The 23045-nt window shown below is 42.6% G+C and overlaps 2 protein-coding genes and 1 pseudogene across 6 annotated transcripts in view; 2 read left to right on the plus strand and 1 right to left on the minus strand.

Annotated features, from left to right (window-relative positions):
- Positions 1 to 17485, plus strand: part of SNTB1 (syntrophin beta 1) — a 115256-nt gene extending 97771 nt beyond the window's left edge. The window contains exons 4-7 of the mRNA XM_066625047.1: positions 3875 to 4014; positions 12227 to 12423; positions 13778 to 13968; positions 14346 to 17485. Of these exons, the coding sequence (XP_066481144.1) occupies positions 3875 to 4014; positions 12227 to 12423; positions 13778 to 13968; positions 14346 to 14438 (621 nt within the window). The 3' untranslated portion in view covers positions 14439 to 17485. The remainder of the gene's footprint in view (positions 1 to 3874; positions 4015 to 12226; positions 12424 to 13777; positions 13969 to 14345) is intronic.
- Positions 5098 to 5217, plus strand: LOC136650533 (5S ribosomal RNA; annotated as a pseudogene).
- A 2056-nt stretch (positions 17486 to 19541) lies between the features above and the next one.
- The window catches only part of MTBP (MDM2 binding protein), a 42706-nt gene continuing 39202 nt past the window's right edge, over positions 19542 to 23045 (minus strand). For all 5 annotated transcript variants that reach the window (XM_066623753.1, XM_066623752.1, XM_066623751.1 and 2 more), the window contains 2 exons: positions 22538 to 22603; positions 19542 to 19877 (listed from right to left, as the gene is read on the minus strand). In XM_066623753.1, the coding sequence (XP_066479850.1) occupies positions 19839 to 19877; positions 22538 to 22603 (105 nt within the window). In that variant the 3' untranslated portion in view covers positions 19542 to 19838. The remainder of the gene's footprint in view (positions 19878 to 22537; positions 22604 to 23045) is intronic.

Raw genomic sequence — 23045 nt, forward strand, 5'->3', positions numbered from 1 at the left:
TGAACACTTTTACCCCTTAGAACAGCCGTTCTGGAATAATTCCTCAGTAGTGGGAACTTTTGAGGCTACCATTGATGTTTGTGAAAACTGCTTCCCTTTTTGTCAAACATGCAGAGTTTCGTTGGTGGATGAGTCACTGTTGAAAAGGCTTGAAGGCAGATAGCTTATGTACCACCGAGGTACACCATTAGCTAACTTGCTGGAACAGATACATTTACCTTGCCTCTCCCAAACATAGTACATTCCCCCATGTCCTCCATTCTTGCAGGTCTTGTTGTTTTCTCCTCCTGTTGGAGGGTGATGACCCAGACAGTCTGAGTGCAATAAGGAAGGGGCTTTCCTGACTGCTCCTTGTCCTCCCCACCACCCTACTAGCATTGCCAGGCCTGCTCATGGTAGATGCTACTCTACCCATCAGCTGCCCTGGGCAGGGGCAATATCACTTACTGTACTCTAGCACAAGGCAAAGAATGCCCCACTGCTTCCCCAGTCCTTCCTATGCTTTCTCCCAAGCATCTAGCTCAGAAACGACATCACAGCCAAGGCAGCGTAACCTCCCTTTTTATTCCCCTCTTGCATCAGTCATTTGTGTTAGGTACTTGCTGCAGTTCATATTGTGCCCTTTGGGGAATTTTGTATGCCTTGGCTAACGCCCAGATCTGATAGCAACACAAGCTTGCATTGTTGCCTGTAGTGGGATCAGGAAGAGATTAGAAGCGTGAATATGGCTGCTTATTTCTTTTTGTTTTCCTCTTAAAACAATTCCCCGAGTATTTTCTCCTTCATTGCTTCCAGGGTCAAATGTAGAATACATCCCAATTCCCTGCTGCATGTGAAACACCAGCATCCTGTGCCTATGGCTGTCCGTGCTGATTAACTCCAGCATTGTAAATTAGCTTGCTTTCAGTGAGCTGGGCTGATTATAATCACAACTTTTTGAGAAGGGGGAGCAACCTGTGGGTTTGGTAAGATGTGCTCCTGTACTGTGACTGCCTTGGCCACAACCAATGAAATAGTATTCTTTTGCTTTCACAACTTAACAGGCATCTCCAGTACATGGAAAAAAAACAAAAATGTGGAGTCTTTCATCAAAAGTGAAAGAGAAGAGAGGGGGGAAATCAAAATATATCCTCCCTATGTCTCAAAATACTGTATTTTGTTTTCTTTCAAACAAGAAAGAGAAAGCACCTTAATGCATTTTGAGGAATGGTTCCTTTGTAGTTCATTCTTCAACTTTTGAATATTTTTGCCCCCTAAAAACTGTCTGTGCTCTATAAAACGGGAGTTTCTTCTCCAAGAAAAAAAGCTCTTCATTTAAATTCCACAGCCTCCTAAAAAATTCGGCCTGCTGATAATTTGTTTACTAAACTGGGACTGTAATTGAAATGGCCCTTTTCAGTTAATGAAAATACCAAATGGCTTTGCAAAATAGAGCAAGATCTCTAATTTAATTTTCTCTGAGCCTCACGGATTAGAAATGCATTTTTAAGTGTTTGGCAAAACCTGAATTGGACAAGTGACTCAGCTCAGGAAATAAAATGTTGAAAAGTGAAACCTGAAGTCCAAACCAGAAAAGAATAATGTGATTCCACCCTGGTCAATCTGTGTGCGCCTTCCCCTCTTGTGAATCCTACTAGCTGCTTGTTTAACCTGCATAGAACTGGCCTGATACCCACACACTCACATGCGTCCACCAAGTTTGATGGCAAAAATGCAAAGAACAAGCCAGTGATCACTATAAGAGGAGCCTGAATGCACGGCCTCCAAGGTGTAGTGCACTTAATCTTAAGAGTGGAGTGCTCTCTTGAGGGTGGAAAAAGACTTCAGAGTGAGGAGCAAAGACTTCTGGGATATGAATGACACTTAAGTTGAAACTGAACCGTGCATTTGAAGAGCATTTATTTGAGTTTCTTTTTTTATACATTAATAGGTGCAGATATTCTTAGACATAGTGACATGCGACATGTGATCTGAAACACATAACCATCGTCCTGTGCTCTTTAAATGGCAATCCTGCAAAATCGCATAGCTGGTGGCAAATGAAAAACATAACAGTATGTGTCAGATCGTGGGCAGTCCAGTCCGAACCTGCCCTGGAGCAGGCAGGCCATGGGGCAGGGTTGGGGCAGAAAGTGCCTCAGCTCGGGCAAGGGGAATCGCTTCCCCTTACCCCGGGTAAAGTGGCAGCAGCTCCAGTGGGGCTACTTGGATCTGCGCAAGATCTGAGCAGCCTGAAGCTGCCCTAGGCTGCCCAGGAACGGGAATAGGATCTGGCTTAAGTGCCGGATCCTGACCCCGACCCCCGCTTCCCTCCCATGTCCCCCAAACCCCGTAGCAGCCGAGCTGCTGTTTAGTGTTTAGTGCTGTTGACTGTTTAGGCTGACCAGACGGGTCTCACGTCAGCCTCCCTCTCCAGAAATGGTGCAAAAGTGCTTTACTGCACTTTCACAACTGTCATGAGCTGGTGCAAGGGACATGTGCTGGCCCATGTCCTTTTTAGGATTGCGCCCTAAGTCATTTCTGCCCAGTGTTGCATTTATACAATAAGGATCACATGTGTACACCTGTGGGCTGGGCAGAAGTCGGTTAAGGGTTATGCCAGAGATAACACAGTGTGTCATCATTTGGTAATACTTAACAGTTACTTAACACTTAATTCTATGCCCAGAACTTTTCTCATAGAACTCTTGCCCACAAGAACTTCAATAACAGCAGCCCTGTAAGGATTTTAGTCACAACTGTCCCATAAGGTTTCAGCTCTGGCCATGATAGCTTTAGAGGAACCATTGCATTCAGAGAATGTATTTCAAAATACCTCTGAAAAACAGCTGCAGGAGAGCAACAGTGGAAGGCAGCTGTTGAGTTCACACCCTTCCCAGAGGCATCTGGTTAACCACCATGGGGAGTAGAATGCCAAAGTATAAGGGATCTCGGTCTGATATGTTCTTAATGTTATCTCCAGTTTGAATATGGGAGCAAGTGGCTGTAGTTGAGAGAGTTAATGACTAGGACTACACTGCAATAACCTTTTCTTCATAGTAATAGTCTATCAAGATTACGATCTCTTCTAGGGAAAACGAGAACAGATACATGTACTCAATGCACACCCAGATGGTGCAGGAGGTCTGGTCTAGAGGGTAGAGCCTCCATTTGCCTGAAGATAACATCCACAAGGTCGCCAGTTCGAGGCCACCGGCACCGTGCGACCTTGAAGCAGCTGACAAGCTGAAGCCGAGCTATTCCATCTGCTCTGAGCGTGGGAGGATGGAGGCCAGATCAGAACGAAACATCTGAATTGTTGTGGCTCTTGAAAGATAGAGCCTTCTTTCAATTGTAAAAATCCCTACGGGGATTTAAATAAGCCTGCCTATGTAAACCACCCTGAATAAAGTCTTGAATAAAGACCAAGAAAGGCGGTATATAAATACCTGTATTATTATTATTATTTATTATTGTGGCGCAGAAGGTAGGCCGTATATATATATATATATATATATATATATATATATATATATATATACAACCATGCGGATAGGTTCATCTCCAAAGTAGATATAAACAAGAGAACCCAGCTTTGCCTCCGTTTTCCTTGACTCACATCAGGTATGCAGTAGTACAGAATAAGGGACAGTTGCAAGGAGGCTTTCAAGTCTTTCATTCCGGCAATAACAACAGATGCTTACCCATCTACCTGAGCTTTCTTTACCAAGATAGTTGCATTTCAGATAGCGGCAGCAGTAAAACTGGCCTTCCCTCCCCTTTCTGGATGAAACCTCTTGCCTTCTGAATAGCATGTTCTTGCTTCCAGCTGGTCCTCCTCATAACCGACTCTCCTCTCTTGCCAACATTTCACTGGGACTGTGTTCTTTTCCAGGTGCTGGGTGAGGACGAGAAGCACTGGAAGCCCATGCTTGTTGTGCTGACCGAGAAGGATCTTTTGATGTATGAGAGCATGCCACGGATCAAAGAGGCTTGGTTTAAGCCTCTCCATTCCTATCCTCTGCTGGCCACCAGGTATCTTACTGTTGCTTCTTGTATAAGTGCTTACTTGGCTACTGAAGGTGGCTAATGGCATTCTCACACCCACGGCCTGCAAGTGTTGTCTGAGAGACGTAACTGAACAACTGTGATGTTTCAGAGGACAAGTGTAAGGCATTCAATCTCTGTCACTGGTTTAGCTGCTTGATATTCTTGGAAAGCCTGGACAGCGGTGGGTTTGGCAGCTAAGTACTAAGGGGAACTAGGAAGACCTAAGGTGTGTATATTCTAAGGTTAATGAGCAACTGTTTTTAAACAGGACCATATAAGAATTGCATTCATGCCCTGAGGTTTCAAAGGACATTTTGTTTCTGCAAAGTGGTTAATCAGAGTTTTTAATAAAAACATGCAGACAGCAGCTATATATGAGATACAAGCCATCTTGTTTTCTAATGTTGGTGAACAGCAACATTTTTGCCTATTTTCTCTCTCCATGGGCAGACCTCATGCCACATTTCATGCTATGACGGAGGGTCTCCTGATCCTCAGGATGGACTTTTGGGGGAATGCTGGGTTGGTATTCAGAAATGCAATATTTTCTGTACACAAAGCCTTCATTTAGTCACTGTGGTTAATAATGTTAGATAAACGATGAACCATGATTTACCATAAATCTGATAGACCAGTGGTTTTCAAACCTTTTAGCACCAGGACCCACTTTTTAGAATGACAGTCTGTCAGGACCCACCAGAAGTGATGTCATTAACCTGGGAGTGATGTCATGGCCAAAAGTGACATCATCAAGCAGGAGAATTGTTAGCATGCCCATACGACAAAATCCAATTAAGTAAGTAAAGTAAATTAAAAGTTTACAATAATTTTAAAAATTTATTTAAGATAAAGAATAACCCTCCTAACCCTCCCAAGCAGTTGCTGATCTGGTTTTTAAAAAATCCCCAAACATCTCGAAAGCCGCAAACCTATCCACACTTATCTGGGAGTAAGTCCCATTGACTATCATTGTTAAAGCATATACAGAGTAGCCTGTTAAAAGTACAGATCTGTAACGTTTTCCCAAATGCAGTCATGGTAGCATCAAGTCTAATATATTAAAAGTAAAATAGCAGCAACTGTTACCCTGCAGATGCCTGATCTCGTCTGATCTCGGAAGCTAAGCAGGGTCAGGCCTGGTTAGTACTTGGATGGGAGACCGCCTGGGAATACCAGGTGCTGTAGGCTTATACCATAGTCTTTCGAGACTGAAGGTTGCCAACCAAAATACACATTGAAATGAACGGGGACCCACCTGAGATTGGCTTGCAACCTGCCTAGTGGGTCCCAACCCACAGTTTGGGAAATGTTGTGATAGACCATAAACGACAATTATTGTTTATTATTTAGAAGGGTTTCCAAGCCAGTGGTTGTCGTGACATCTTGTGGCTTTGGTTTCCATTAGTGGATTTAATGTGAAGACGGACTTTTCTTTTGCCTATCTTAAACCAGAACCGGGCAAAATCAGCTTCATTTGGTGACCCTGAGTTCCACTGCCCTACAAGATGGACTGCTCTGTGTCTCCACACACTCCATAATTTTATGAGCCAATAAACTTGGCTTCTGGCTGCATGTTGCTTTTGGAAGCAAAGCACTGCTTTTTGATTCTGTAACGGTATTTCGATATGTAAACACTTCTCCCGGGAGCATTAGAGAGTTGTTATCACTGCTTGTGGTCTGGAATTAATACTGCTGGCACAAATGAAGCTGCTTGGCCCTGGGCATTACCCAGCCCTCCACAAGCCTTGCTAGCAAAAAATTTTCCTTTTTTGGCTCCTTCCTCATGCTTGTTTCCCCACGGAGTATTTTCCTCTTGAGGAGCATGCCTGTGATAATGAGGAGATTTGCAGTGGGATAGGTGACATCAGAAGAAAAGCTGGTTACGGGGGGGGGGCAACGACGATAGAAACCCAGAGGGGGCTGGGCCGGAATTACTGAAGACAGGCTTGGCCGAAGCTTCAGCGCTGCCTGAGGCAGTCCAAGAATCAACATGGGTGACCAATGTGATAGTCATTCAGTTATTTAGTGCAGGTTCCTCCAAAACCTGGCCTGGTGGCCAGATCCAGGATTTGGTGATAGCCTTCTGCTCTGTGAGCAGAGCTTACCATTCCACCTTCATGTGGCTCGTCTTTTGGATAGATCCGGGGCACCAGGATGCTCTGGGCAGTTGTGTCTGCCTGGATGTCCTGTTGCTAAGCCTTCTGGAACACCGGGCAACAGACATGACTGCCCAGAGAGTTCCAGTGCCCAGATCTACCCAAAAGATGAGCTGTGTGGAGGTAGGACGGTAAGTTGTGGTCCAAATGGGGACTACATTTTCGGGATGCAGTAGTTGCTAGTTTGGCAGCCTCTGACTTCCTGGTGTACTGCCTTGATACTGATCAGATTCCAGCTGACATTTGCTGGAATACACTAGAACAGAGTTTTCCAAATTGTGGGTCAGGACTCACCAGTGGGTCATGAACCAATTGTTGATGGGTTGCAAAAACTTTTTGAAATATTTTTTTTAAAAAAAAACCTTTACAAACACCCTTGCCTGTTTTGAAGAAGAAAATTGTTCACTGGAATAATAACCTGTGGTATGAGGTCATCTTCACACCCCCAAATTAAAATGTCACATTTTCTTATTTTCTAGCAGTTGACATGCCGTAGATCACATGTGAACCAAGTTTCAGGCTTTTGTCTGGCCTACAAATTCCCTAACTTCACATCTTGCTCTTTAGTTGAGCCTTCTGGGTAGTCTGGAATGACTGTAATGATTTGGTGGAACAGACCTTAGGAAGATTCTATGGACTCCGTTTCTAGGGAGAGCCTAGCAAATGTCTGCACACACATAAAATATATAAGGTTACTAGCAGCGTCAGAAGCACAGGACCCCAATTATTATTAATTACTAATTACATTTTTATTTTTAATAATAAATAAAAATATTTCTTTCTAGATTTTTTTTTGTCTTGTGCAGTGGTTCTCAAACTGGTGGGTCATGACCCACCAGTTCGTGTCAAGGTTCTCCTGTCCCTTTAAGGGGCAGGGGAAGGGGAGAGGCAGGGAAGCGATCCCCAGGTTCGTGTCCATATGGTGGGGGCGAGGGGTGGTGCTTGTGACTAATGTTACATGGGCAGCGCTGCAGCAGGTCGGAGGAGGTGTGGGGAGCCCTGCGTAGCCCTCCACAGAGCTCCTCGAGGCTTGGGACATTTGGAAAACGTGGACGCAAAGCACCTCCGATTTGCAGGAGGCGTTTTGTTCCTGCTGTTTCCAAACGTTCCAAGCCTCGTTGGAGCGCTGCAGAGGGCTGCGCAGGGCTCTCCGCATCTCCTGCAGCCTGCTCCAGCCCTGCCTACATAATGTAAGTCATAAGCACCCCCTTTGCGACGCAATCTTGGGGATCGCGTTGCTGCCCTAGCCCCTCCCCCTCAAGAACTTGCTGAGGGAGTAAAGCTCCCTCATAGTTTGAGAACCACTGGTCTAGTGGGTCCTGATAGCTTGTCATTGTAAAAAGTGGGTCCCGGTGCCAAAAAATTTGGGAAGCACTGCACTAGAACAGTGGTTCCCAAACTGTGGGTCAGGACCCACTGGTGGGTCGCCAACCGGTGATGGAAAGATCAGATAAATAATTGCCTTAAGCTCTGAGGCTGTTGAAAAATCAGATACTGTAGCTGCTGATTACCCTGCAAGGAGCTCAACTCTTGCAGTTTGCAAGCTTGTGAAAATATAGACAGATAAAGTTTTGAGGGTCTTTTTATTGTTATTACTTATAAATAAATATATAAATAAGATATTATTTCTTTCTAGGTCTCCTTTTTAAAAAGTCTGGTAAACCTAGGTGGGTCCTGATTGTTGTTTTAAAAAGTGGGTCCTGGTGCGACAAACTTTGGGAACCACTTTGCAAGAATCGGAACTTAAAAGATCCCAGAGTGTACTTGAACAAACTGGCATTTGAATGACAAGAAAAATTAAGATGATACACTAAGGATATATGGAAAATTCCCAAATTTGTATGTTTAACTTTTTTAAAAAATTCAAATTTTCATTTTATTAAAAACAATTGAGAAAATTCCCCAAATCTAGACATTTTTACCATGAGGTAGAACTGAGGCATTGTGTGTTCATCATGTCCTTGAGGCACAGAGTGTGCACAAGGTCTCCCCACTTGAAGGCAAGGGCAGAGTGTTCAACAAAGCTCTAGAACAGTGGTTTTCAACCAGTGTGTCGGCACACTGGTGTGTCTCAAATGGTCTGCAGGTGTGCTGCGGGAATTTGGGGGAGGGTCAGTTATTATTAGAGCCATTGAGGGATGTTAACCCCCCGCCACCAGCAGCATGGTATGCCTTGTCAGTTATCAAAAAACCGATGGTGTGCCTTGACAATTTTAGCACTTAGTCAACATGCCCTGAGATGAAAAAGGTTGAAAATCGGTGCTCTAGAAGCTTCTGAAATCAGATCTGTGCACACACAGATTCTAGCTACATGTGAGGCACAAAGTAGTATGTAGTATTTAATGAATAATGGTTAAAAAAATAAAGCTAGTTGTTGTGAGGCTCAAGCTATTGTGAGTAGTCTACCACCCATCACCTGAGTTCATGAGTCATTCGGGAACTCAGGTTACTAGCTAAACTTCCAGGCTGTCACTCAGCAAAACATTACTCACGTAGCTGAGGACAAAAATCGAGACACTTGCAAACCAATGGCTGGCACTGACTTTTCAGAGGCTAACTTTCCAGTATTGCTGCTTCGCAAGGAAACAGCATGAGATACAAGTGTTCTCATGTTGCAAGCATGTATGTACCAGCCAGGCTTAAGCTAACATGAGAAACTCTGTAACCTGTTAATGGCCCAAGAGGGTAAAGAGTATGCAGCCGGGACACCCAATTCCTTGCTTGGATAGGCAAAGGGTTATCTTGGGACAAATGCCCAGGGAAAGAACGACTACAGTAAATTATTGCTGTAGAAAGCACCTGTTTGCGTCTGTGTGTGCTCTCCCTTGCTCTCTGACGCAGAGTACGGCACTTCTCATTTTCTCCGCATGCATGGCTTCCTCTTTCAGGAATTCATCTGACCAACATAACCATGCACAAAAATAAGCAGCAGCAGAGCCCAGCAAGGGTACCATTTAACTGATATACAGTATACCGAACTCTCCAGTCTCCCACTGAATTCACCAATCTCAGTTGGCGATGGTTTAGAGTGGATGAAAGACTTGCAGAGCAATCCTATCCACACTTACCTGGGTGGAAGCCTCATTGACTATTGTGGGACTTACTTCTGAGTAGATAGGCATAGAGTTAGGGCTGAGAGTTGCAAATCAGTAAGTCCCTCTGAAGCTATGTGAGGTGAGGGTGAGGTCTAGGGTGAGGAACAGAAATGGGGGAATCTTCTCCCCTCCTCAGCATCGTGTAGCTCTTCTGCTCAGGCTACCTATTTTTTTCTCCCGCCTCCTTTTTTTCATTGGTGGGAAGGGAAAGAGAGATAAAAGACTTGCTCTTAGGGGTTGAATAGTGGTGCTAGGAGGCTCTTGCTGACAAATGGGGAGAGCAGAAGGGCTAAGGAGCAAGCAATCAGCATTTCTTTTGGAGAAGAAGATGGAGAAAGCCGAATGCTGGGTCAGTCCTGCCACCACGTGGGCTCCTGCCCTCACTGTGATATCTGGCTATGCTCTACACCTGAACCATGCTCCAACTGCTGCTGTGCTTGACTCTCTTGAGCACTACATTTCGGCCTTCCCTGCTGCAGGGGACGGAAGAAGCTGGCACAAGTGGACTGGTATCCACATGGACCTTGATCTTCATCCCTTCCCAGAGTGCCATTTGGGGAAGGGCTCGGGAGTCTAACACAGAGAAATGCCCCCTTTCCATGTCCTTGGCTAAGATGAGGGTACAGAGATCAAAGCTGGTTGGTGTTAAGGAGCATGGCAGGACTCTGTCTACTGCTAGCCAGACAGGGCCAGTAGGGAGTAGAAGGAGGCCCCTCCCTTTGGTGTTTCTTCTGCGTGTGACCCTGCCCAGTAACCAAGAGGAGCTTCCCAGCAGACAAGACTAAGCTACCCCAGAACCAGGAGTGTTCCTTGTACATCTTGGCTACTCGCTACTAGATTTTTCTCTTCTTCCACCCAGCAGCTGTTCACAGGGGTGGTGGTCTTGATCTGAGAGCAGAAATCTGTTTCAGTTTTGATTCAAATGAAGACTAATTATTTTAATTGCTCAAAAATTATTTTGAGCAATAGTTTATAATTCTGACTGAACTGCAAATCTATTTTGCATTTTATAAAAGTGCTGCTAATTTTAGAAAAGTTGTTTACAGAATTCATCTCTGTGTCTTGGATCCAAAAATGTTTGTAAAGAATTGGAAAATCCAAGCTACGGGCAGAGCTGAAGACAAAAAGGGGTAGCTGGCAAGTTTCAGAACTGTGTTTCACATCCTTCCCAAGCTTAAATAAGAATGGGCAGGCCACAAATGTCCCTTTAGTGTTGCTGATAACTAGCTGTACTGTGCCCTCTACTGGCACATGCTGGTTCTAGATTAGAATGCACACTTTGAAAGGGACACTTTTTAACCTGGCAAACCGGTCCAATTGGGTAACCTTCAGGTGAACTTCTGCAGTGAAAGCTGAAGTTCTGTGCCCAGCCATCACCTTCCATTCAACCCCTACAGTTTTCTGTTCATTGACCTTCAGATGGCCTCCATTTCCTTGAATGGTTAAAAAATAAAGGAGACCTGTTAATGAATGCCCTGGCTTTCTATAATACTATTAAACCAAATGTCTGAATTACTTGTATGTTTTCCCCTGCCCTCTGAATGCACAAAACCACTGTGTGTAATTGGATTGGCTTGCTTGTGTTGCTGAAGAAGCATGATCCCAGATGCCTCTTTAGCCTTTAAAAAAAAAAAAAAAAAGAGCACATGGAAAAAATATATTGTAAATGAGGTGGTCTCTCTTTTCTTAACTGCTTGTTGTTTCCAAAAAATTATAGGAAAAATAACATCAGCCAAAAAGCTTGCCTGAAAACATCATTTGATCATTCACATTGTTTTTGGGATCAACATGTCAGGAAAGAAGATATAGTTGAAAGAGTAAGAAAATGCATCCTAAATGTGAAACAGAACAAGACTCAAGTCTCATAGTAGAAGCAGGCCTTGGTTTTGTTACTTAATATACACATCACCAATTACAGCTCTCTCTAAGGATGGTGCATATGACTATTCATATGTTGGTCATGTTTTTAAGGTGTACATTAAAGTATCTTAAATGTACACCTAAAAAAGTGTGGAGCGATTCTCAGCTGCCTCTGGAGACTGTGTAGTCTTGGATGGTTTAAAAAAAAAGTTAGACAAGAGATGCTTTAAGTATCACTTATATTAGGGATGGTCAGCTGGCAATCTGTGAATTAAAGACAGCCCCTGAAATAATTTTTATCTGGCTCCTGGCACCCATTACCAATGAGGTTATGGTAAACGTTTGCCCTTAAAGGTGAATTGTGGCAAGGAAGAAATGCCTTTTTAGGTTATACCGAACCAAGAGGTTCCACACTACAGTGCTATATCTCCTTATTGGATTGTGTTGTATATAATGCTCTTACTAGGCCTGAGCACCTATGAAATTCCTTACTGCATCAGGGCATTCTAACTTGCTGTAAAACAACTGTACTCAATAGAGCAGGGGTCAGTAAGCTATGAACAATGGGCCAGATCCAGACCTCCAGCCAAGCATTCTTTGATGATGCGATTACATCTAGAAGATCCTGGGGCATATTGTCAGAAAAGCCACAGGGAGACTTCTCTTATGGTCTTGGGGCCTTCAGAGTGTTCTGCTTGCTGCCACAGGGCCCCACTCCTATGAAAGGCACACATAGACATTCAGAGACCTGGTTCAGATGATCCCACAAACCATAGTTTGTTGGGTTATGAGAAAGCTGCTTAATCAAACAATTGTTTGATTAAATAATATGAAATAGTTATATGGCTTGTCCTCTTACTTTTTTGCTGATAGAGATGGTGTTTGTTCTACATTTTTACTTGTTTGTGATTACTTAATAATGGGTGTTAGCTGCCTTGTGTGTTCCAGCTGAGACGTAAAGGTGGGATATAAATATTTCAAAGCACATGGTCGCACTTGCACCATATTTCAGTACTTCTGCATTTAGTTTTATTTTTTCCCCCATCAGGTGCTTGATTGCCTCTCATTTCATTCATTTGCCTTCAGGTTGGTGCATTCAGGTCCTGGAAAGGGATCTCCACAGTCTGGGGTGGATTTGTCCTTTGCTACTCGTACAGGCACCCGGCAAGGAATTGAAAGCCATCTTTTCAGGACAGAGACTAGTCGAGACCTCTCACTGTGGACACGGAGTATTGTCCAGGGTTGCCACAATGCAGCAGAGCTCTCCACGGAAATCGTAACTAGTGAGTAAAAACTCAGAGCTCTCAAACCATAAAGCAATAGACTTTGCTCAGCAACTTGTTATTCAGAAGTATGCTGCTTCTGAACATGGAGGTTACACATAGTCATCCTGATAGACAGGAATCTGTCCAGTCGCCTTTCAAAGTCATTTCAAAGTTCCCAATGTATTCGCACCACAAATTTGTATAAAAGCATTGGGATACTGCCTGTCTTACTTTTAGTCTCTTTTCAAATAATCCCAAGCATGGAATTTGGTTGTCATTGTACTTGGTTGACATTCACTGTGATGATATTCTGCTTGCTCCAGCCAACACTGATTGCAGTGTCATCACAAAGCTATGTAAAACCAGGTTCTGCAAGATTTCACAGCTCTCAGCTCCCCCCCCCCTTTAGTTAAATACAGCTAGTCAGTGCTACCTACCTTTAAGGCATCTTCTCACCTCCTCTTGGCGTTTCGTTTTAACTATGCTGAAACAGTTGTGCTACACACTATCCTCTGGTTGCAATTAGCAGGGAGCTAATTAGTCTCTCACCCACCTCCACTCCCAAGTGTCCTTGATTTTGCTGATAACATTCAGGGAGCCTTTTAGCAGCTTTCAAAGTTTGGTACTTAAGATATTTGGGGGGGGGGGGCCTCCCTTCTGAACATGAAGGTTGGAATGCTTATTATGTTTCTTGAATATTAGATATGGCTTTATTAATTCAGAGAAACATGCTGGCATATATGTGAAGGTAGATATAGTCAAGGGAATTAGAACAATCTGTTCTCAAAATCAAACCCACTCACCCCCCACTAATTTGGACCCATTTGGTCATATGAAAAACAAGGAAAATGTTTGTGCAGGTCAACGTGGTTACTTTAACTTATGTCTGTAATATTTGACAATTCACAAAGAATCAGGCAATTCTGTATCACTCACGAACTTCCTTGTCTAGTCTTCCAAGAAACGGACTGTCTATCAGCTCTGGCCAGATTATCTGCCAGCCTGGTGCAGAACTGACAGCTTGTGGGGCCTTACCCAACACAATGTAGACAGAGAACCTAGAACTCCACCAACTGACCATTTAAAAGGTGGCAGGGAAACAGAACTGATTTCAGCTTTTTAAAAAGGGCTGTACACATGTAACCTTTGTTTGGGATGGGGTGTTACATACACAACACATTTGCACTTGCAATTCCCTATCCACCTAAGGATTGCTACTGCACATATTTACTACTAAAGAAGTATTTGTTCTTTGTTTCAGAGTGCCGAACAGAGCCAAAGTGTTCAAAACTCCTTGTCACATAGGCTTATAACATGATGCTTGTTCTAACAGCTCTCTACCTTTATTCTCTTGTTCATGTCCCTTGTTCAGCTTGCACTTACAAAAGCCAGGAGTGCCGTTTGACCATCCATTATGACCATGGATTCTCCCTCACAACTGAACCCCAAGATGGTGCCTTTCCCAAAACAATTGTGCAGTTTCCCTATGAGAAACTAAAAATGTCCTCAGACGACGGGATTCGGATGCTTTACTTAGACTTCGGAGGAAAGGAAGGTGAAATTGTAAGTTATTTTAGACATGGCTCTGCATATGACTAGCATCTGACAACTGAAAATATTCTTAGGTTCAGAGCTAAAGGTGACACAGTAGAGGAGTTTGAGCTCCAAGACAGGTGCTTAGGAAACTGGAAAAGTTTCTTAAAAGTAAAGGGAAATTTTTGCTGTACTTCCTAGGCAACAGGAAATGATTCCTTGCATGGCTGAACATATTTGTTTTAGTCTACTATATAATCTACAAGAATTCCATAATCTTCTTGTAATGCTGAATTTGGCTTTATTGCTATGATACAGATACACTCAAAATTTGGAAAACACAGTTTTAGTATTTTTTTCCCTTGTATGTTAACTTCATTCTCCCTCTCTCCTCCTCCTAATTTCAGCAACTGGACCTTCATTCTTGTCCAAAACCAATTGTGTTCATCATTCATTCCTTCCTGTCAGCCAAGATTACAAGACTTGGATTGGTAGCATAAGCGCTGAGATGTTGCAAGAAAGAAAACAGAACTGCCCAACCAGCATGAACTTCAAGCAGCATGAACTTCAAGCAACATTCTGGCAATACCTGGAGCTGCTAGCAACATAACTGTGCAGGGCCTTCAGCTCAGATGGGGCAAACACTCTGTTTGAATCAAGTTGCTTAAAAGCAAAGACGTTTAGATAAACTAACATTGATTTGAGTGAAGGGGGGACAACATCAATTGCTGTAAATAATGGCAAGAACTGAGCATTGAAAGAGTAATAGCTTAATATTACATGGTAGCATTTCAGATTCATAACAGTGTCCATTTTCTCTTATGACATGCACAGCTATGGGAGAGTGATGCATTTTAAGACATACTCTCCATTCACAGGGAGAAACAGCTATATCCAAAGGTCTGGTCAGCAACCTGTGTGTAATGTCCTTGTGTAATGCACAGAATTCTGTGCAACATGCAGGGGTTTCAGGGCAGGGAAATTGATGCAGGTGAAGAGTTTGAAAGAACAAACAATAGGAGGCAAGTACCATGAGTGTTTATCCACATAGGATCTGACAAATTAAAGTTGGCTGACTTTGTATAATGGAAGTTTTTTTCAGAGTCATCTTCCAGTTATCAAAAACACCAGAAGAATACCACCTTCCTTCCATTAATAATGTGCTAAGTAATTTGTTCAGACAATAGATCCAGGTAAATGGCAAGTGTTTTGGCAGACCAAGATGTTGGTGCTTTTTTGTAGTGTTCCAACACAATGCACTGTGAGAGTGGGGGGTGGGGGCTCAAGAGTTTCTGCACCAACAAGGCAGTACTGCCCAGCCAGTCAGCACAAATGGAGCATCCAAGATGTTCATGACTGTGATTCAAAAGTGTCCTTAAGTAGCATGTGCAAGGGTTGACAATGGCCACACAAAAAACATTTGGAGGTAGAAACTTTGATGCTCATTCAAGTTGATAAAATGAGGCAAGGTAATTTAGTAAAACTTGATTTGTTTAGGTCAGCAGTTCTCAAACTTTTAGCACCAGGACCCACTTTTTGGAATGAGAATCTGTCAGGACCCACCGGAAGTGATGCCATGACCGGAATGACATCATCAAACGGGAAAATGTTTAACAATCTTGTCCTAGAGTAAGTCCCAATTACGATCATTGCTAAAAGCATTTACAGAGTAGCCTGTCAAAAGTACAAATCTGTAACATTTCCCCCAATGCAGTCACATCTCATGGTGGTATCAAGTCTAATATTTTTAAAATCAAATATTGAAATGGATGGGGACGCACCTGAAATTGGCTGGCGACCCTCCTAGTAAGTCCGGACCCAGTCTGAGAAACATTAAGTGGAGAAAATAATCACCGTTGAAATGCATTGTTCAGTTTTAAGTATTTTCGTGGAAATACCATGAAGACGGGAAAAATGATAAAGCTCTTTTTGGCATCTAAAACAAGGGCCTGATAATCTTCAATTAAACATAGGCTGAAAGGCCAAGCAACAGTTGGTGTGTGTCTGTCCCCTCACAACTCATTCCAATGTGAACCAAGACAGAAAGGGTTTTTAACAGATGCATCCGCATGCACACCCCTTCTTGAAGTGAGGAGCAACAGAAGCTTTAAGTAGCACTCTCCTCTTAATATTCAGCTCATTTCATTTGCTCGTTCCTTGCCCCAGATGTAGGCTTGGACAGCTAAAGTGTTTGATATGTATATGGGGGGGAGGCAGAAGCTGCTTCCTTGAGGGCAGGGGTCCAGATTTGGCTCTGCCTACCAGTTGCCCACCCTGATGACTGCCATTTTTAGACTGCTTTCATATTGTACCCAAACAATATTGCTTAAAAGCAATACACTAAAAACCCACTTTTTTGTATGAAGAGGCAGGAAGACTCAGCAGAAACTATGATTAGAATGCGTTACAATTATCCTTATTCTGATTTTTTGGATTACAACTATGTTTTCAAAATTCATGTCATTTGATTGACAGACAAAAGGAAACTCAGTTGTTTTTTTTTCTTTTAATTGTGAGCCCTGAAAGTGGGACACAGTACATAAATCAAACCTATTTGTTACTTCAAGAGAGGGATTTGATTTAGGGTTATTTATGTTCATGTGCTAAATAATGAAAAGACCTTGCTTTATATATTGACGATACCAAGCTGAATCTATAGATACATCAGTGCTAACTACACAATCAACAGGTAAAATAATCTTTTGGAGAAACCACATAAATGAAAGGTGAGTACAGATATAGATTAAGAGTTGCCTTCAGTGTTGCATACTCCCTTTCCAAAGGTTTAATTCTTAATCAGAATTTGGAATAAGATTTTGAAGTGATTTAATAAACATTTTTAGCATTAATTATGATTAATAGGAAATTGTATAACTCTTAACCATGGTTAAGGTAGGCAGGGTAATTCCTGAAGAATAGCTGAAGGATCTTCACAAATACATTACAACTTCTGTGCCTTTCAGTTAAAAAATAATTGGTGGGGATATGATTTTGTAAATCAACTTTTGTAAAAAAAAAATTGAACATTTATATATAAATGCAGAGATACCAACTTGTGCAGTACCAGCCCAATGTTAATTAAGAGTTCTTTAACCACAAATGGGAGGTGTTTATGGATTTGAATAACAGCAAATCCCAGAGAATAAACCAGAATATCATGTATTGTAGACAAAGACAATGCATATGTAAATTATACTGCACTACTTTCTTAAACACTTAAGAAATCACTGGAATGTTATAGATACAACATCTGCTTTGTAAATAATCAAAATTCATTTATTAGTTATCAATTATTAAACACAGTATGTCATAACTTACAGTGCTCAAGTTATAATATGAAGAATAACTGAATAACTAGTTTGCAAAGAGAAAAATTGTTATATATTTATGGACAAATTAAAGACAGATTTTGGACTGACTCATTTGGTTGGGGTTGATAGAATGAAATAAATATATGGAACTACTCCAGATTTATAAGAATTTAGTTTAAAATATTTATATTTTAGAGGATAAAGATTATATTTAATAAAGACATCATGAATTGGAATTTTTGTGAGGTGATAATTTATCTGGCAAGAAGATCTAGGGAGTGACCATTTACACTGGTTTAATCTCATTGGGATATTCAAAACTAAATGAGGGACTAGTTTCATTTGATAATAGGATAATAGCAGTTATTCTGAATTTGTCAACAACTGCCAAATGGTTAGTTTTGGTGAAGTAACATCACTTAATGCTGCATATATTATAATAGGGAATTATGCGTTCCTCCCACCTCTCCAGAGTTTAAAAATGTTGTATCCCCACCTCAGAAGCACAAATCCAAATCTGTACTGCACAATGAGTGGCAACAGCTGTAGATTGTGTAAAAACTTATCTTGTGAGGCCAAGTGTGGTACAAATTTGGAGAAGGATTTCTGTCTTACAGCATGTGTAGATGTTATATTTATTACTGGATTAGCAAAATGACAGTCTTGAGTCAATAACCACATTGCCACAGATCTGTATCTGTTGGGTGGTGAAATTCTCTTTACTGTATGGGGAAGGTGATACTATGACCAAGTTACCCAGGTTAAGAGAGCTGACTCCAAGGTGGTTCATCAGATGACGGATAAGTCCATGACAGACAGGGTAAAAGGGAAGTGAACCCTGTTCTATCAGAAGAGAGATAATACTTTTATCAGGGCAAACTAAAATATTAGAAAGAAATGAGCATGCTTTGGTGATTCCCCAGAAGTCATCAGACAGTATGTCAAGTAAAACTGGGTGGGGAGAAATGGACAAGATTTTGAAGTCCCTCAATCTGTTATAAAACTAAATAATTTGGGGCAACACTCAAAAGCTTTCTAACTATTTTGTGATATTTTATTGAGCTCCCCTTATGCCCCCCCCATGGATCACCATGGCTACTTATGTCTTGGTGGGTTGTTTCCCCCCCCCCCATTTTAGCAGGTTCTGTTTTATTGAGAAACATTAACAATGCCACAACCCATTCACTGTAGGGATTGTAAAAATCCCTATTTAATAAGGGATTTAAATAAAGCCTGCCTATGGAAACCATGTTGAATAAAGTCTTGAATAAAGACCAAGAAAAGGCGGTATATAAATACCTGTTATTATTATTATTATTCACCACCACCACCCCCAACACAGGGCCCAATCCTGATCTTCGCATACTGGCTCACTGCTGGCATGCACGGTCACAAATGTTCCATAAGGCACATTTGTGAGCAGTACCACAGGCCCAGAGCTGGAGCAAGACCAGCACGAGACCACACTGGGCCCGCAGTCCGGCACTCACCCAGAGCGCCGGGTGGTCCAGAGGTGAGTGGGGGTGTGGGGAAGGCTTTCTGGGGTGGGGGAGAAGGCATGGCAGGAGGGAGCAGGGTGGGACTGGCAGAGCTCAGGTCCGCCAGATCCAGAGCCCCGTGTCAGGCCTCATGGCCTGACACAAAGCTTTTAAATTTTGAGCTGGCTAAAGAGCCACTGCAGAGTCGAGTAGCCCCATTGCGGGGCTACTTAGTCAGAGGAAGGGGACAAATGTTCCCTTCTACCAAGGAGCCGCTGCCAGCTGCCTAGCGCACATAGGATACCGCAGCAGCCATTTTTGGCACTACGACAGCCTAGGACTGGCCTGCCCCACAGCCAGGATGTGTACTGTCCTATGGGTAGATTTTGGTAAGATACCAGTGGCGTGTGTGGAAAGAACAATGTGGTAAAATGAGCAGGAAAAAATAGTCTTCGTGATACAATACTGAATTGAAACAAGTCTATCAGCAGAGTACATCACAGAATAAGCTGACAACAGAACTCTCGGTTTACTGGAGCATTTGCTCAGTACCAAACTGGTACTGACTGTGGCATTCTACAGATTGGATTGTGTGGGTTGATTCTAGCTTAAAGGAATGTTTCACCTGTTGGATTTTTGTCTTCTCCAGTTTTAGGGTTTTCACAGCCAAATGTCACAGCCAAAGTGACATTTTTTTACAAGTTATTGCTGCAAAATGCTAGACAATTATGCCATCTTGTCAACCTTTTATGTCTAATTTGTAAACCACAAAAAGGTGCTTACAGAAGTAAGCGCCTCTTAAATTGTGCAAACAGGAAAAACAGATAACACTGTTGACTGCTAAAATACTTGGCCTTTATTATTGTCAATAAAAACCTGTACAAGCTCTACAAAAGAACAAGCAGAGGGCTTATCCTCTGATACACTGAATCATAATAAATACTTGTGTGTATATATTAAAAATTGCTTACTTTAAGGTAATTCCTAACACTGAAGACTTTTGAGCATATCATGTTGAACATGTTGGTTACAGGTGGCACTTGAACAAGGTTCATGTGTTGTACTTATGCAAAAACATCTCTCCATGAAACAGTCCAGGCTCAGGAATTTGTCATTTCTCTTTGGTCTTTTCTAAAACCCATTCAACAACCTGTTAAAATATCCAAAGAAATATAACTAGAACTAGAAATAACAATAGCTTGGGGGACAGCAGAAGTCAAATCCACTAGATCTCTGGGTGATTTATAGTGGGATCAGTAAGGTGTTTCATATCATGTCAATTATTCATCAACAGTAACAACAAAAAGGACTCCCCCCCCCCAATTAGGCTATTGAAATAATGAAAGTTGCAGGGGGATAGGATGGGAAGGGCGTAGAGGTCCGGTACTGAAAACAAATTCTTGCACGAAGCATGGAAAGCATCCTGTCCCATAATTCTGACTGTATGTCCATCCTGGTGAGCCACTATTTTGCAGCTGATGAACTTCAGCCTTATAGCAAGAAAAGAAACTACATCTGCGAGCCCAGAGTCAGTAATGCAGCACAAAATGCTGGAGGATAGCAAATGTCACGCCTATCTTTAAAAAGGGAAAGAGGGGGGACCCGGGAAACTATAGGCCGGTCAGCCTAACATCCATACCGGGTAAGATGGTGGAATGCCTCATCAAAGATAGGATCTCAAAACACATAGACGAACAGGCCTTGCTGAGGGAGAGTCAGCATGGCTTCTGTAAGGGTAAGTCTTGCCTCACGAACCTTATAGAATTCTTTGAAAAGGTCAACAGGCATGTGGATGCAGGAGAACCCGTAGACATTATATATCTGGACTTTCAGAAGGTGTTTGACACGGTCCCTCACCAAAGGCTACTGAAAAAACTCCACAGTCAGGGAATTAGAGGACAGGTCCTCTCATGAATTGAGAACTGGTTGGAGGCCAGGAAGCAGAGAGTGGGTGTCAATGGGCAATTTTCACAATGGAGAGAGGTGAAAAGCGGTGTGCCCCAAGGATCTGTCCTGGGACCGGTGCTTTTCAACCTCTTCATAAATGACCTGGAGACAGGGTTGAGCAGTGAGGTGGCTAAGTTTGCAGACGACACCAAACTTTTCTGAGTGGTGAAGACCAGAAGTGATTGTGAGGAGCTCCAGAAGGATCTCTCCAGACTGGCAGAATGGGCAGCAAAATGGCAGATGCGCTTCAATGTAAGTAAGTGTAAAGTCATGCACACTGGGGCAAAAAATCAAAACTTTAGATATAGGCTGATGGGTTCTGAGCTGTCTGTGACAGATCAGGAGAGAGATCTTGGGGTGGTGGTGGACAGGTCGATGAAAGTGTCGACCCAATGTGCGGCGGCAGTGAAGAAGGCCAATTCTATGCTTGGGATCATTAGGAAGGGTACTGAGAACAAAACGGCTAATATTATAATGCCGTTGTACAAATCTATGGTAAGGTCACACCTGGAGTATTGTGTCCAGTTCTGGTCACCGCATCTCAAAAAAGACATAGTGGAAATGGAAAAGGTGCAAAAGAGAGCGACTAAAATTATTACGGGGCTGGGGCACTTTCCTTATGAGGAAAGGCTACGGCGTTTGGGCCTCTTCAGCCTAGAAAAGAGATGCCTGAGGGGGGACATGATTGAGACATACAAAATTATGCAGGGGATGGACAGAGTGGATAGGGAGATGCTCTTTACACTCTCACATAATACCAGAACCAGGGGACATCCACTCAAATTGAGTGTTGGGCGGGTTAGGACAGACAAAAGAAAATATTTCTTTACTCGGCGTGTGGTCGGTCTGTGGAACTCCTTGCCACAGGATGTGGTGCTGGCATCTAGCCTAGACGCCTTTAAAAGTGGATTGGACAGGTTTCTGGAGGAAAAATCCATTACGGGGTACAAGCCATGATGTGTATGCGCAACCTCCTGATTTTAGAAATGGGCTATGTCAGAATGCCAGATGCAAGGGAGGGCACCAGGATGAGGTCTCTTGTTATCTGGTGTGCTCCCTGAGGCATTTGGTGGGCCGCTGTGAGATACAGGAAGCTGGACTAGATGGGCCTATGGCCTGATCCAGTGGGGCTGTTCTTATGTTCTTATGTAACGTACTTATTCCTGAGGTGGTTCTTGTTAAGGTTTGAGGATTTTTAAAAGGCGATCCAACAGTTAAATACTACTAGAACTGTTGCCTGTGTCTGGATAAATAAGACCTGGCAAAGTTTCTATGCTGGACAAAAAAAAAGAAAAAGAATCCCCACCAAAAATTAGGTCACATTACATAAATTAATACAAATCCACGTCTTTGTATTTACCTAGTAGACCATTATAGGCAGTGCTCGAGAAGCTATAGGACACTGAAAACCAGAAAAAGAGCTCTATTTTGAAGAGCAAGGGAAGCCTCAGCAGCCGTGTTCTCCAATATTGTGGAGTTCAGGAAACAAAAAGGTTGCCTATCCTTTTTGGGGAAGGATTATTTTATCAGATTCTAGTATTAGGAAATGCTGTAACACAGGCCATGCTGTGCCATTCTCCTACCACCACCACAGGCCAGAGCATTAGGGTGGTGTAGTGGTTTAGGAGGTGGACTTAGACCCGGAAGATCCAGGTTCGAATCCCCCCTCAGCCATGAAGCTTCCTGGGTGACCTTGGGCCAGTCACTTTCTCTCAGCCTCACCTACCTTGTTGCTATGAGGACAAAAGGAAGGGAGCAGCTGTGTACACTGCCCTGAGCTCTTTGGAGGAAGGGTGATATAAAAATATGAAAAATAAATAAATAATAGTTTCAGAGAGGGAGGCAGGAAAGTAAAAGCATCACCTGTTTAACATTGCTGTTTGCAGCTTTCTTCATTTCATCAAACAGACCCCTGGACGTTTTCAGATCCTAAGTATAAAAAACACAGCTTTAGAAATATGCTAGTACTACCAATCTCAATGTTTAGAGCATAACGAGATGGAAGGAATAAATAAGTTAGCATTTTAATAAGTCACTATGCAACAAGAAAATAGGAGTAGAAATTTGCATTGGATCAAGCACTCCCTAATTTTGATAGTCATTATTCAACACAGCATATTCAACATAATCAAACATTTACAAAAATATACCTTGTCGGCCATTTTCCTTCTTTGTTCTTCTCATTACTGTGTCTCATCAGCCCCTTCAACCACCCTCTGGCACTTGACCACACTGCCATTACAGGCAGTGGCTATAGTGACCCTTGTTTACTTATGAGCATCCACAACATCGTGACAAATGTGGCTTTGTAATATTATGTACAAAGTCACATAGGCCGCTGGTTAGGTGGGTAGTGGAAAAAGAAGAGCAG

This window comes from Tiliqua scincoides, chromosome 4, assembly GCF_035046505.1.
Source record: "Tiliqua scincoides isolate rTilSci1 chromosome 4, rTilSci1.hap2, whole genome shotgun sequence".
Taxonomy (NCBI): Eukaryota; Metazoa; Chordata; class Lepidosauria; order Squamata; family Scincidae; genus Tiliqua; species Tiliqua scincoides.